Genomic DNA, 14,208 nt, shown 5'->3' with positions numbered 1-14,208 from the left:
AGTGGCTGGCACACAGTACATTTAATAAATGATAGCTGTTATTTTTGCTGTAAGTATGTGTTGATAGCTCTGTAACCCTAGTCACCAGCTAGAACTTGCAGAGAACTTTTTCTGCATTCCCGGGGTCCAGCTAAGCAGGGAACAGAGGATACACCAGCTCCATTTTCAGCGCTCTTCCAATTGCACCCAAAACCCAGCCCCTAGGGGCAATGAGTCTGGGAAAATGCCTGAAGGTTTTGGGCAGCGCTCTGGCTATAGCATTTCAGATCGACCTTAGATGGGCAAGGAACCTTGGCAGACACAGTGTTGATCCTTTAATTGATACTGCAAATTCACAATTCCTACCCACTACAGGAACTGTTAGACAGGTATTTTTGAACAGAAACAAATAGCTGCCAATAATTTTCATTGGTTTAAATTTAAGTATTCTTTTGAAATCAGAAAAAATATTTTCATAGAAAGAAGTACTTTCTCATCTATTAAATGAAAACTTCCTCTCTATAACTCTTGCTCAGTGGGCTAGTGCACCTTTTAGGGGACAGAGCTGCTATCTGTTATATGTGAGAAATCTTCCAATATTTGACAGTGATAATTATGATCCTCTTTAGACATCCTTTCTCTAGATTCAACTATTTCCTACATTAAAAAAACTCCCTAATCCTAATTTCTAGACTGATACACTGAAGTCCCGTTTGATCATTATCACTCGGTTCTCAGCTCCGTTGGTGCTACACCGGAGCAAGGTCATGGGTCTGGAAGTAATAGGGGTCTGGACTGGGAAATACTCTAGTGACAGGAAGAGCCCCGAGGGCACAGGCACATCTCCTCTCCCCGGAACTATACTAACGCTGAAACAGGGGAGAACTGCGATCTCAGCGGGAAGGCATCTGCCCGCCTTCACGGAGAGGCCGACAGGACAGCGAGTGCCCGAGCGTGGAGCAGCGGTTAGGAACTCACCGTCTGCCTGGTGTCCACCACCTCTGGATTACTTCACCTTCAGCCTCTCAGAGACTGTTCACACTGGGGAGGCAGGTCTCTCAACACTTAAGTCCCCATTAAAGAACTTCCTACCACGCAAGTAGAATGTCAGCAAACAGATAAGCCCATTGTGCAAGCCTTGGGCCTGCTCCCCTTGGCTCAGGAGAAACAGTTTGAAGGCTGTGCTTACACCAGTATTTCTACTAGAAGAGAGCTGCCCACAGCAACGAGGGCCACTGCATGGCTTGAGTTACAAATCTCCTAGTCAAATATGTATGAGTACTACCAAGTTGGTATCTTGGGCAGAGTAACTGGAATTACAAGAAGAAAGGAGTTCTGATACCAAGCAGGTTTCCTCAGTGATGGAGGGGACTGAAGAGGAACCTAAGTTCATCAGCACCACACTTCGGGGTGGGCCCTGAGCACCAGCAGGGAGGTGGCAAGCAGGCTGAAAAGACTGGGAACACCATTAATGCCTTAATCTTGGTTTGGGACTACTAATCCACTACCACATGGCTAATTCACCAGAGTTCCAGTACAAGGACACTCACATCTTGCAGAAGTTTCTCTAAACTCTCTTGAAGTTCGTAGAAGTACTGCGATGTAATGAGGCCACTCCGAGATTTATTCAGGCAGTCTCGGGCCATCTCTATCACTTGATGATGAATAAAGCTCAGGGCTCCATCTGCCAAGGGCAACACGCTGTCTGGAGCGTTGGAGGAAATGAACTCTGCTAGGCGCTCTTCCATTTGTGCTGTGGCCTGGGAATAAAAATAGGAAAAGTGACACTTCCCTTCTAGTTCTAGTTCAGCTGGAGCCAAGCCTGAAGGACCCAGTAACAGGCTAAGGGTGGGCTCTGTAGTCCTGGCTTCCCGATGTTCTGTTTGGTGCACCTGATGACTGGAGACCTGCGGGGGTCACCTTCACGTCAACTCAGACACTGTAATTGAGGCCCTCTCTCACCTGGCCTTGTCTGCGCCCCCCCAGGCTGGGTGGGCGTGCTCTTCCGCTCTCAGGACACTGAAGTGTTTGTCGTTCTCATGCCTCTTTCCGTTAATGCTGCCCCATGTTTAGCTTTCTCCCCCAAACTCCTATGACTCCTGCTAATCTCATTTCAAGCATCATCTCTCCTCTGGGAAAGTTTCTGATTCCTTCAGGCAAACCAGGGTTTTCTTTCCTCTGTGCTTCCACTGGCCCTCTCAGCTGTGTAAACTTAGTGAATGGACACCGACAGCTTCCAAACCTTCTGAACTGGGAACTTCAAGTCAGAGAAGGTTTGATTTATCACTTGACCTGAGGACCCAACTGAGCCAAGCAGATGTTCAGAGAACGCTAACTGAATGTGTGGACCTGCCCACTCATGGGTCCGGATTCCCAGCAGAGCAGAATGGGAGTCTGGCTCAGAGGCCTCCTGGGGTGCTAACTGCACAGTCACGTCAAAATGACAAACAGACATCAGTTAACACGTTCCTAGCTGCCTATCTAGGTCTTGGTCTTTTTTCCTTTGCCACCAGATGGTGATTTCTGATTTCCAGTAAGTGTTTAGGGGTGTGTGTGTGTAAACACACATATACATATGTAAGCACATATACCACACACATATATACACATATATATGGGATGCATGTGGAGGGATGGGGAGAGGGAGCAGGAGAGGAGTAGGGGAGGGGAGAGGAAACGGGAAAGAATTCTAACACATTGTCTCTAATGAAACAGTCCCTCTTACACGAGTGACTTGGAGACGTGCACACGAAACACAAATGTGCGATGCTAGAGTGGCAACACAACACCAAATGCATGAGGAGGAGGAAACATGTGAGATGCATTTCTAAACACTACACACCCCCAAACTTCTTTATAAAGGAACGAGCATAACAAAGTGATTTCCTTTTGCCCCTCTTCCTCACTCTTATTCTTCATGCTAGCCGGCACAGACCACAGGGCATGGGGCAGCAGAGAAACACTAGCTACTACTTACTGAGTGCTCACTATGTCCTGGGCACAGTTAGGAAAGCTTAATGTTCGTCAATCTTCACAAACTTCCATGAGACAGATACTCTTATTATCCCAAATCACAGGCGAGGCAAGTAAAGCTCAGAGAAGTTAAATACTCTATACAGCGTCATACAGCCAGTAAATGGTAAAAGCAGATTTGAATCCAGTGAGTCTGGTTCCAGAACCTGTGCTCTTCTTACTGCTCTGCTTCACTATGTGTGTCAAGAGGGAAAGCACAAAGGTTTCACACCTTCGCCCTCGGCCACCCATGTGTGTCCAGGAGGCTGTACCCGAGTCTAGAAAATGGACACTCTCTGGAGAGGCAGGGAACCACCCATGGCAGACTCTAGATACAGACTAACAGGTAGACCCAAGAAGGTCTGAACAGGGGATGCAGGAGGCTGAGGACTCCTGCTCCCTGCTGTCATGGATGGGGAGCCCACGCCAGTGCCCTGGCTCTCCATCGGACAGAGCTGGCCGTCTTCAGCAGAAACAGGGCCCATCCCTAGAAGGCCAGGTCAGAGTGACAGGCATGCGGTGTTCAAAAAGAAACACAAGTGGGAAGCAAGGTCCTGGCTCCACAGACAGGGAGGTTTGTGGCCAAACTGTAGAGTTGTGAAGATCATTTCTCAGTTATCTCAGGATTGTATCCTACTTTCCTCCTTTAGTATCTTCCTGCTTGAAAACACAGACCCAGCTGTGAGTAAGCAGCCCTGAGACCCGTTGCCCACACGACTGCTCTTTCCGGCCAGCTTCCCACCAGCCCAGCACATCTGTCTGTGCACTGTTTTGTGCCCAGCAAGGAGGTGCTGCTCATGAAATCTGCACCAACGAAGGTGCTCTTGGAGGGCAAACCCCATTCTGGGGGAACCCTGACTCATAGGTCCTGTTGCGCTTAGTGAGAAACAAGGTCTCCAGTTCTTTCTTTCCCACTAATACATAGTGGATTCCTTCCTGACATTCCCTTCCAGATAGCTCGCTCTCCAAGGAGTGAAGAAATAGAGGCCCTATAAGTACAATCCCTAAACTCACAGCCCTCTGTGCCTTCCTCTTCCCCAACAGTCTGGAAGCCCTTGTGCCTGCATCCTCCTCCTCCTCTGGTGCCTTCTGCTCTTCTTCTTGATTACCTCTGGAGACAGCACCCCATCCCCTCACCCCAGTCTCCCCGCTGGGGCTGACGGTAGGCCGCCATCCTCAGAGGCATTACCAATCTCCTTTAAAATGGATCTTACCTTGGGGAATCTTTCTTTGTATACATGATTCATCATTATTATTTCACTGTCAAAGGAAACTGGGGACCGTCCAGGACTAAATAAGAAAGAAACAATTGTGTTACTTTGGTGCCATGGAACTTTGGAGAAAAAAGATGGCCATTCCCAGAACCCCTGCCCTCCCACTGTCCACAGCACCCACACGCTCCCACCTTAATGACTGCTGAGGTCTAGTGCCTTCCTTATTCCTGAGTGAGCTGCTAGCACACCCTTGGCTCAAAATGATGGCATCTGCAGCAGGGCTACCTTCCCGTAAGAAGCCTGGCCCTTAAGAGACCTCTCTGCCAGGGCCTGAGAAGGCCTACGGTGCAGGAGGCCAGTCCTGAGCCTACTGGTTTCTAGGGTGACCTCCCTGGGAACAGGCCTCTTGGGGTCTTCTTCACTTTGGCCAGTGGAGTCAGGTATACTCGGCATGTTTTAGGCATCACATAAAATCAAACCACCACCAAAACACCAGAGAAAGACAGTATATACCTGTATATTTTTCCAAACAAGCTGCAGGCAATGGGCTAACTCAGGCTCTGACCTGGGGCACAAATGAGGCCCCGACAGATGGGGCACAAACAGATGATGTATTATAGAATTGCATACCAGAAGCCTATATAATTTTATTAAACAGTGTCAGCCCAATAAATTCAATATTTTTTTAAAGCCATGCTCATTTTAATTTACACCCCCTTCCTTCACCTGGAATTTTGGCATAGCTTTACCAGCTAATACCAAAGAGAAGAGCCAATTAGTAATCTAGGAGGAGTTCACAGATAAAAAAACTGCTCAGGTGTGGTTAGATGAGCCCAAATTATTTAGGAAAATGAGACAGAGTCAGATGAGCATGTAAATCTCCTTGTGAAATGCCTTCTTTCTCGAGTCAGCCACATGAGTCTTCAGCAGCAACTTTCTTAGCTGGCCTTGTTCATACACCATGGGCCTTTGAGATCTGCAGCCAGGTAACCATCAGAATAGACACCACTATTCTCCTGTTACTGAATGGACTCTACAGTGCATTTCTACTGCTAACCACTTTCAAAGGGAGAAAGAGGGGGACCACTCGACACCTTTGTCAGGTATCTCTTGGGGAGGTGATTGAGCTGTACCCAAAACCAAAAAATCTTGAGCTTCACTTCACTTCAAGCTGCGCCAATGTGCTATACCAGGGGTTGACAAACTATGGCCCAAACACTAATTCTGTCCCATTGCCTATATCTGTACATCAAATTTACATAATGTCTGAGGATGCTTTCACCCTACAACGGCAGAATTAAATAGTTGTCATAGATATGGTATTGCCTGCAAAACGTAAATTATTTACTATCTTGCCCTTTATAAAATAAGTTTGCTGACTCCTGTGCTGTGCACACAAGCTGAGCCCCACAGGTCCTGGGGCTCACTGAGCAGAGAGCACCCCTTACCTGAGGCTGCGGGAGCGGGGTCGCATGGCTGGGGACTGCCGTCCCTCCTCATCTGGCACACTCTCTGTGCTGAAATGCTTTGTCAAAAAGTGCAGCTCATCAGCTGTGGGCTGGAAGGGCAACTGGTGTAGCTTCTCCTGCGAGGAGCATGATGACTAGAGGGGAAAACGTTTAAAAACAGCATTAAAGGCACGTCTTTAGGACAGTCCAGGAATGAAGAAGAACTGAAAAAGGTCAGGGCCGTCCCAGTCGATGTGAACCCAGAGCCAACCCAAAGTAGGCATTCTTTCCATGGCTCCCGTTAGCCTCCACTGTGCACGATCCTGTTCATCTCTACCCTGCAGGCCCCCAGACCTCAGAAAGCCAAGACACTAGAGTCCTTCACAGGCCTGGGAGAGAATGGGACCCAGAAGGTCATGTGATGTGAGAGCACTACCCAGAAAGCTTCTTTAGGTTCTTCTGCATGGAGCCTTGGCCCTCACTGAAGCTTTTGGCTAATGGGATGGCAAGTATTTGATAAATCATGCTTTCTGGCTTAGGAGATTGGTATGCCCAGCCTACAAATGCTGTCCCCTAATGATTTTCCCTTCCACAACCCTGGGAGAGCCCTCAGGATGGTCCAGCAATGTTTCATTTCGGCCGTTATCCAGAGGACAGGAGGCTTTGCTGAGGCTATGCAGGTTGTTCCCAGACTCTGGGGAACAAAATCTAGGCAACAAAATCCAGCAGGGGAGAAAATGACTTTAGATCTAGATTACTTTTAGATTTCTAAAAGATCAGACCTGACCTGAAAACAATGAAGAATTCTAAACATTGCCCAGCGACTGAGATTCTAGACAAGAGCCCACTGCCAATCACAACAGACTACTGAGAGAAGCAAGCAGTGTGGCTCTAGGCATTCCATAGGTGCAGCCACGGCTGCAGCAGCCGGGATCAGCGAACCCTCCCCTCACCTGACAAGGCTGGCTAAGAGACCAGACAAGCCTAACACCACTGGCCCAACTTCTGTTCACCCACTGATACAGGATCTGGGTTGAAATAGCTAAATCCATGTATTCAAAACTTCAAAACCACACTAAGAGAACTTTGTTGCTAATGTGAGCCTCAATACCAAGTGAGAAATTAAAAAGAAAAAAATTTTTTTTTTGCTAACAGTGCATACTTCTCTCATGGAATGCTGTAATATATGAAGTTGTGAACAGCCAGTGAAATGTCTCCACAGGGCTCTGTTTTGGCCACAGTTTTTAATTGATTTGGATAGAAATTTCAAAAAGTATCCTCACCTAACTGCAGCTAACATGAAACAAAATTGGTAAAATATCCCACCAAAATAAGCTGGAGCGATGGATTGAATCTATTAAAATGTATTGAGCAGAATAAATACATATCTAATATATATGACTCTACCTTGGGTCTAAAAAACCACCTGTTTTAGTAAAGAATTATAGGGAAAGGGGTATTTAATAAGGAAAGATCAGATGCTTAACAGCTACCAAAAGACCAATGAGATCTTTGGATTAATTTAAGAGTAACATCAAGGTCAAGGGAGGAAACGACAGTCCTTTTACCTTCCTGGGATTCATGAACACAGACACGCTGAGCTGAGAAGACCTGAAGAGCGGCGGAAGAGTCGGGAACGGGTTACCCAGTCAGTGGCCTGATTCTACATGGCCGGCAAAGTCTAAAATGCTTACCGTTTGGCCCTTCACAAAAAAGTTTCCCAACCCTGTCATCCTAACTTTAATTAAGAGTTGCTTAATGAGGACGGCTCATTTTAGGGTCACTTTTGCATGGTAGAAATTAGGACATTTGTTGTGTTTTTACAGAAGGACTCAGCTTTTTTGCTGAGACACATCACATAACAATCATCCTTCTGTTCTTTTTTGAAAGGAAAAGGTGAAAAAGGAAAAGAAGGGAATACCAAGCCTCTGGGACATCAAAGGGGTCATCTGCTCTTAGCTGCAGTCCTAGAAATAAGGCGGGAGAATAAGGGAGCCATGCTTAGAGCACCACTGCCCGGTCTCACTGGCAAAGCAGAACTCCCTCCTTGAGCCTGCCTGATTCCACTAGGAATCACTGATGCCCAGAGCACCCTGGCTAATTTTTTCCAATGGCACTTTTGTTTTTTGAATGGATCTGACTATGGCTATAAACAGCCACCAGCCCTCTGTCCCACTCAGCCTTATCCCTAAGCAACTTCTTTGTGTTTGGCTTTAGAGGAAAAGGTGAGAATCATTTTGCAACACTGTAGGGACAGACAACAATAATTTGTAGGGAATTATTTCCTAAGAATGAGGCGGTACAGTCACAGATTTGGCTACTTACTGAGACAGTAGAGCTGGGAGTGTTGGTTCCATAGCCGGAAGAAGGTAAAGAGGCCAAAGACCAGCGCCGCCCGTCGGTCCTACATGAGAGAAGACTATTAGGCAGTTTCTACAGGACCCCACCCTGAGCTGTGGACCTGCCCAGCTTTCCACCAGTATTGTTTTGGGTAGCTGGTTCACTTTCTTATCTCAAGACAGCACTGCTTAGCCTAGTCCATGCTTTCACATCTCTCCCCTACACGGGCCTATTGTGCATTTTCCACCGCAAAGACAGACTTCTCTGACTACAAAGGAGTTCGTTCGTGACTTTGATTACTCTGGTGACAGAAGAGAACACCTGTTATGTGATACTGTCATATTGGAGTAAAAATCTTTAAACTCCCAACTCAATCACTTTGGAGAAGCAATGACAGAGGATACCAGCTAAAGGCATCACGGCAAGGACAGAACTGCCACTGATGCAGTTATTCCCTCTTGTGAAGGGCTCTCCGGTCTTCCCCAGGCCACTGGGTTGACAAGCATCCGGGTCTCAGTATGAATCAATCAGTGGCTGATGGTCAAAGGCTACCTAGGATCCAGTGGGACCCACAAAACCAGTGTTTGAGAATGTGTGCCAAGGAGTGCCAGTAAGTTATGAAACAGGAGTGAGGTGGCATAGCCTTGGTTGTGCATGAGGCTTTGGGGCCAGGCTTCCTGCTGCTCTTAAGATGATGCACCCTTACGGTCTCATCATAGAGAACCACAGTATGTGCCTTATATATATATAAAAAAAGAAAGATCAAGCAGCTATCTGGTTTGAAGCTTTTATAAGATGGACAAGTGATTCCTTCCTGGACTCTGGGTGTGCTGTAACATAACTGTTCTTTCTTGTGGAGCTTGGGCGCATAGCCTGCTCTGGTTGAAGTTCAAGAAAAACTTCTTTGCTGCTACCCACAGAACCTTAGAACATAACAGAGGACCTTTAGGAGTTATGTTCAACAACCTCAGTCTCAGAGAAAACACTAAGACCCAGAGATTTGGGTGATTTGTTTCAGGCTTCACAGCTAAGGGGGGTGAGGGAGGAACAGAGAGGAAGGAGAAAAAAGAGGAATCAATCTTTTTAGGGCTTCTTCTTTTGAAGTCCCCTCCCCTCCCCAATGCCTAGCAGCTTTTTCTCCTATGTTCTGTAAGGGGCAGCCCCAGGTTCCATGCCGCATGCACATGACTCCAACTCCATGCCGCCCAGGCAGCCAGCTCTGCTGGAACCTAGTCTCTGAGGCAAAGAAATGTCCAGGAGACCGCTCAAACATGAGCTTCTTTCCGACCTCTCTGCTGAGTCCTGAGTCCTGGGAGCTCTACACAAGAGAGCACGTCAATTCCAGGAAAACAAAGCTCGGCAAAGATGGACTAGTCTAACTTGGGGGCAGATTTCCAGGACCCTTATCAAATACACCTTTTCACAGGTGATTTTTCCTCCTTTAGTTAGAAATGGAAACCAATTGCATGGCCACTTTTTAAACAACAATAAAACAAACAAACAAACAAACAAAAAACCTGAAGAGCAGGGACCACCAGAGTCGGAAAGAAATGCCACTAAAGGATGTTTTCATTTCCTCTGCCTGGTCATCTCTCTGGGCAACTGAGCAGAGTTGTGGGAATGAGGGTGACTTGTCCTTAGGCTCAGAAGCCTTAAACTATTAAGCAATTCCTGCCTCCAAACATGTGAGCTCTGAGCCTTGGTTCCAGCAGGTGGAGGGGGTTCTCTTAGGGCCTCTCTGATAGTTACAAAAGGCCAAATGTTTCAACCCACAGCCAGAGAAGACTCGTCACAATCACTTCTCACCACGCACAAAACCATTTTGTCTGGCCATGCATAGCAGTTTCCCAGCCCCTCGCCCCACCACGTCCGCTATTACCTGTCTGCTCTGTGGCCATGGCTGTAGTGAAAAGACATACATTGTGATGAGAATCAAAGGAATCTGGACAGACTGATTTGTTTGGCCCCTGGTATTTGGTCAAGCTTGGCAAAGGTGGTCTTTCTGTTAAGAAACTTGTGGAGTTTGAAGTAAAATTGTAGGACTGACAGGTCTATCGTTAGCATGCCATTAAATCTGTGTTTTGTGTGATATTCCAAACTAATGTGATCCCATAAGGCTCAAGCCTGACCTCAGTAATCAAGGAAACACAATTTTTAGGCACTTTGTTTGGCAGGGTTGAATCTTCCTTCTCAGCCCACCGATACTTAGCTGCTTTCCCTACTATTTCCTATTATAAGAGGGCAGCCCCAGGTTCCATGACCCATGCCTATGTCTCAAACTTAAGGCCACCTAATACACACCTGTTTGGATCTCAGTGGTAAAACTGGCTGACCCTACTCCAAAAGCCCAGGGAATGAAGCAGATACATGGGCACCAATGGAACATACTATCCCATCTGCCTGGAATGGTCTACACACCTGTGTCCTCATTCCCAACATGGCAGGCTCTTTCTTATCCTTCATGCCTTAGCTTGAAAGTCAGTCCTCCAGAGAGGCCTTCTACTGTCTACCCAGCATAGATTCTCCAGCCCCATTCCCCTCCTATACTTCCATGTAGCATCATGTTCTTTCCCTTCATGGTACTCATCAGTTTTCAGCTATGTATTTGCTTGTTCATTATTCTTCCCCGCCACTCGCTCAGTCAATAAGCACTGACTGAGTGCTCATTACAGATCAGGAGACACGGTTTTCAACATATTAAGGTATCTCTATTAAAGGTACTTTTATTCTGGTTGAGGGGAAATAGAAAACAAGCAAATAAAATGTCAGGTACTGGACAGTACTAGCTTGAAGATTAAAATGGACCATTTGATGAAGAATGACCCACTGGGTTTCCTTGGTATTGTGTGGTTCGGGAAGGCCTCTGCGGAGTTGACATTTGAGACATTTAAGATGAGAAATGAAAGACAAGAAATGAGAAATGAGTTAACTAGGTGAAGACCCGAGGGAACAGCATTATTTACAATGGGAACAACAGCTCCACAGACTCTTCTAAATCTACTAAGTTTCAAGAAAGGAGGCATTATATCTATATAACTAAGTACCCAGTACAGTGCCTGGGAATACTGGTGCTCAGTAAACATTTACTGAGTGAGCGGGAAGTCACTCGATGCCACTTATCCGGATCAGTCACAGGCCTTGCTGTCCCAGCTCAGACCTAATCTGAGGCTACAGTTCAAACATCTCAAGGCAGGGAGTTTGGGATGAGTAAGACTTTCCCGCTGGGCTGGAAAAGCGAATGTACCAATACGGCATATTTGTATACTGTCACAGGCTCCTACTTGGATCCTCAGTTAACTAATTGGAGGTCACACAGAGGAGGGGAGACGAGTACTTGAGACAAACTCAGACAACATTTGTGCAGAACAAGGTAACTGGGTCAGAAGGGGCACTGGCACCCAAATCAGTCATCAAACTTCTCCCAACCTGTCCATGTCTTTTCAGCTATACAGAACCCTAAAGAGGAAAGGGGTGATTTGCTTCTGTGTTGTCATTTAAATAAATAGTGAGTTACCATTATTTCAAAGAATCTGCTCGTTTTCTATTATCTCTTTTTAAAAAGTAGTCTAAGTGTAGAATTTGGGTCAAGCTGTGTACACCATTCTCTATTCATGAAATCTGTTTAGCACATAAGGTTATTTTTTCCAAATCTGGAGCCATGATTTTTTCGAAGTCTTAATGCCAGAGACTGACTCTAATCAAGTACTTTTTAGAAAATGTTCCAAAACATAAATCATTTGTCTGGGGAGTCGTGGCACGTGGTCTGGACGGACTCACTTCAGTCAGCTCGGTACTTCTCCAGAAGCCAGGGGACACCCTGGCAATGGGCTGAGCTGTCAGGCCTGCTCTCATGTGCCAGAGATCAGCTTCTATCGCTTCCTGAGACTTGAAGTGTGAGGAAGAATATGAGGACGGTCTGTAATGCACCAAGTCTTTCTAAATCATGGGAAAATAAGTCAGGACCTGGTCATCTCTTTATCCCCAAGGAGAGGAGGCAGATAAGGCCCATTCTAGCTCCTTGGGACGGGCTGAGTTAGAGGAGTAAAAATATATCTCTGGGTTCTCCTGGGAAGAGAACCCATTTCCCCCCGTCATTGATCATGCTAGGAATAGCTCTCAATCGAGAGTATACTGTTTTGGCATAACCCCTCAGGAAAATCCAGGACATGTGGTTAGAATTATAAAAATAAATCCACGCCTAATATCGATTTACCCACCCAAACATTCCAATGCAATACCTACAGTATAGAGAAAGCAAAACTTAAACCTCGGTGAGGAAGGCAAGAAAGAGTTTTGGTAGTTGGTGGCCCAAGGTAACACACTTGGGAGGGTGGCCAGACGGGGAAGCTGATGCTAACTGATGTTCACACAAGTGCCACGCAGGCCAGTCACAGGGGAGGTTTTTCTATCAACTTACCTACGGGCTGGAACAAAGGAAAAGTGGGCGGGTGCATTTGGAGAGAAATTCCGGGGGCTGTCCAAAGGACTGTTACCTGAGGGAAGGAAAGTGAACCCTTTGTGAGGTTTGTTTCAGAGGAGGGGTAAGACAACCTTTAGGGAAGAAATCTGCCCCGAGCATTGCATCGGCAATTAGCACATAGGGTTATTTTTTCAGGCCCACCATTAGTTTAATGATTCTTTTTGTAGAAGATTGTCAGCCCAGAGGTTTCTCCTTTGTTCCCAAGTTGCCTTTAACCATCTCTGTCTCCCAAACATCCATTCTAGATGCACCAGCAACTTGCCAATTTCTCACCCTCCTAGGAACACCTCAGGTTCCAATGTGCCTAGTTGAGTTAACTCAACTTCCAATGGCTTGAAGAACTCATTCAGTACAGAAGGCATGACCAAATACTCACACATTCCTCAAAGGGCACCAGGACTCCTGGTCCACAAGTCTCTTACACATAATCTCTGTACACTGCATCCAAGGGGCTAACCCAGAAATATGTGTGCTTAACGGAAACTGAAGTTCTCAGGTGGGGACTTAGTACAGCAGTGTTCCTTCAAATAGTCCATACACAAGGCCTCCAGGTCTGCCCAGCAGACTTAGTGTAGGAATTATTCTCAGCTCTTTATTAGTTTTCTCGTGCACCCTATAACTTGCTAACTTACAGCTCAGAAACTTTGAACGAAACTGGGTGCTTACCTTTGCACTAGTCACAACAGTTCTCAAACTCAAGCCTGCCATACTTCTCTGATGTAACTCCCAGCTGGGGGCTGGTTACTAGCAGTTCCTAGCTGGCAGAAGCTATCAATGTGTTCCTGTCTAAAAGACCATGATGTGCTCACTACATAGCCAATCCCCATCCACTTCCTTACTTCTGTACACAACTCTGTGCACCAACACTGGCTATGAGAAACTGCAGCTACCCGGGCGCACGGCAGTTCGGCATGCCTTGGCTTTTTCTTCGACAGTTGCTTTCTGTACAGGGTGTGGATGTTCCACGGTACCACGAAGCTGCCCAGTTGCTTTCCATTATCTCCATCCAACAAGGTCTGGTGGCACTTAATATTCTTCTGTATTGACGCAGAACAAAAACAGCCTCACAAACAATGCCAAACCACCCAGGTAAAGATTGCAGCAATATTTACCAATTACATAAAGGCACTCTCTTTGGGGGAACTAATTAAGAAACAGAAGATATATTTGAAACAATGACTGAGAATTTCCTCAAATTAATGTCAGACACCAAACTACAGATCCAGGAAGCTTGGAGAACACTAAGCAGGATTAAATGGGGAAAAAAAGAAAAGAAAAAGGTAAGAATTATACCCAACTTCTCAAAAACCACGCAAGCAAGAAGAGAGTGAAGTAAAATACTTAGTTTTAAGGGGTGGAGGGTGGGAAACCCCACTAACATAAAATTCTGTACCTTGTAAAATTATTTTTCAGATGTGAAGGAGGAATAAACAATTTTCAAATAAGAATTAAGGGCATTTGTTGCCAGTGAACCCGCTTACAGGAAATGCTAAAGGTTCTGTGAAAAAGAAAGTAATATAGGTCAGAATTCAGATGCACATACTAAAAAGGAATTAGTGGAGATAAAATTAAAACTTTGATTTTTTCATATTATTCAAAATAATAACAGCAACAATGCATTTTATTATGTATGCCTGTGTGTGTGTGTGTCTCGGTTCTTATGTATAAGTGAAATGAACGCCTGCAATGATATAAAACAGAGGAGGGAGTGATACAGGTGGATGGCCTGGCCAGC

At 46.0% G+C, this 14,208-nt stretch overlaps 1 protein-coding gene across 17 annotated transcripts in view; it reads right to left on the bottom strand.

Annotated features, from left to right (window-relative positions):
• Positions 1 to 14,208, bottom strand: part of MAST2 (microtubule associated serine/threonine kinase 2) — a 163,689-nt gene that overhangs the window by 18,556 nt on the left and 130,925 nt on the right. For 11 of the 17 annotated variants that reach the window (XM_036026006.1, XM_036026005.1, XM_036026004.1 and 8 more), the window contains 6 exons: positions 12,411 to 12,486; positions 9,873 to 9,893; positions 7,979 to 8,057; positions 5,654 to 5,808; positions 4,206 to 4,281; positions 1,530 to 1,739 (listed from right to left, as the gene is read on the bottom strand). In XM_036026006.1, coding sequence (XP_035881899.1) covers positions 1,530 to 1,739; positions 4,206 to 4,281; positions 5,654 to 5,808; positions 7,979 to 8,057; positions 9,873 to 9,893; positions 12,411 to 12,486 — 617 coding nt within the window. The remainder of the gene's footprint in view (positions 1 to 1,529; positions 1,740 to 4,205; positions 4,282 to 5,653; positions 5,809 to 7,978; positions 8,058 to 9,872; positions 9,894 to 12,410; positions 12,487 to 14,208) is intronic. The other 6 variants (XM_036026008.1, XM_036026009.1, XM_036026015.1 and 3 more) reach the window with 1 other exon arrangement.

This window comes from Phyllostomus discolor, chromosome 5 (genome assembly GCF_004126475.2).
Source record: "Phyllostomus discolor isolate MPI-MPIP mPhyDis1 chromosome 5, mPhyDis1.pri.v3, whole genome shotgun sequence".
NCBI classification, from domain to species: domain Eukaryota; kingdom Metazoa; phylum Chordata; class Mammalia; order Chiroptera; family Phyllostomidae; genus Phyllostomus; species Phyllostomus discolor.
This window is presented reverse-complemented; position numbering and strand designations above follow the sequence as displayed.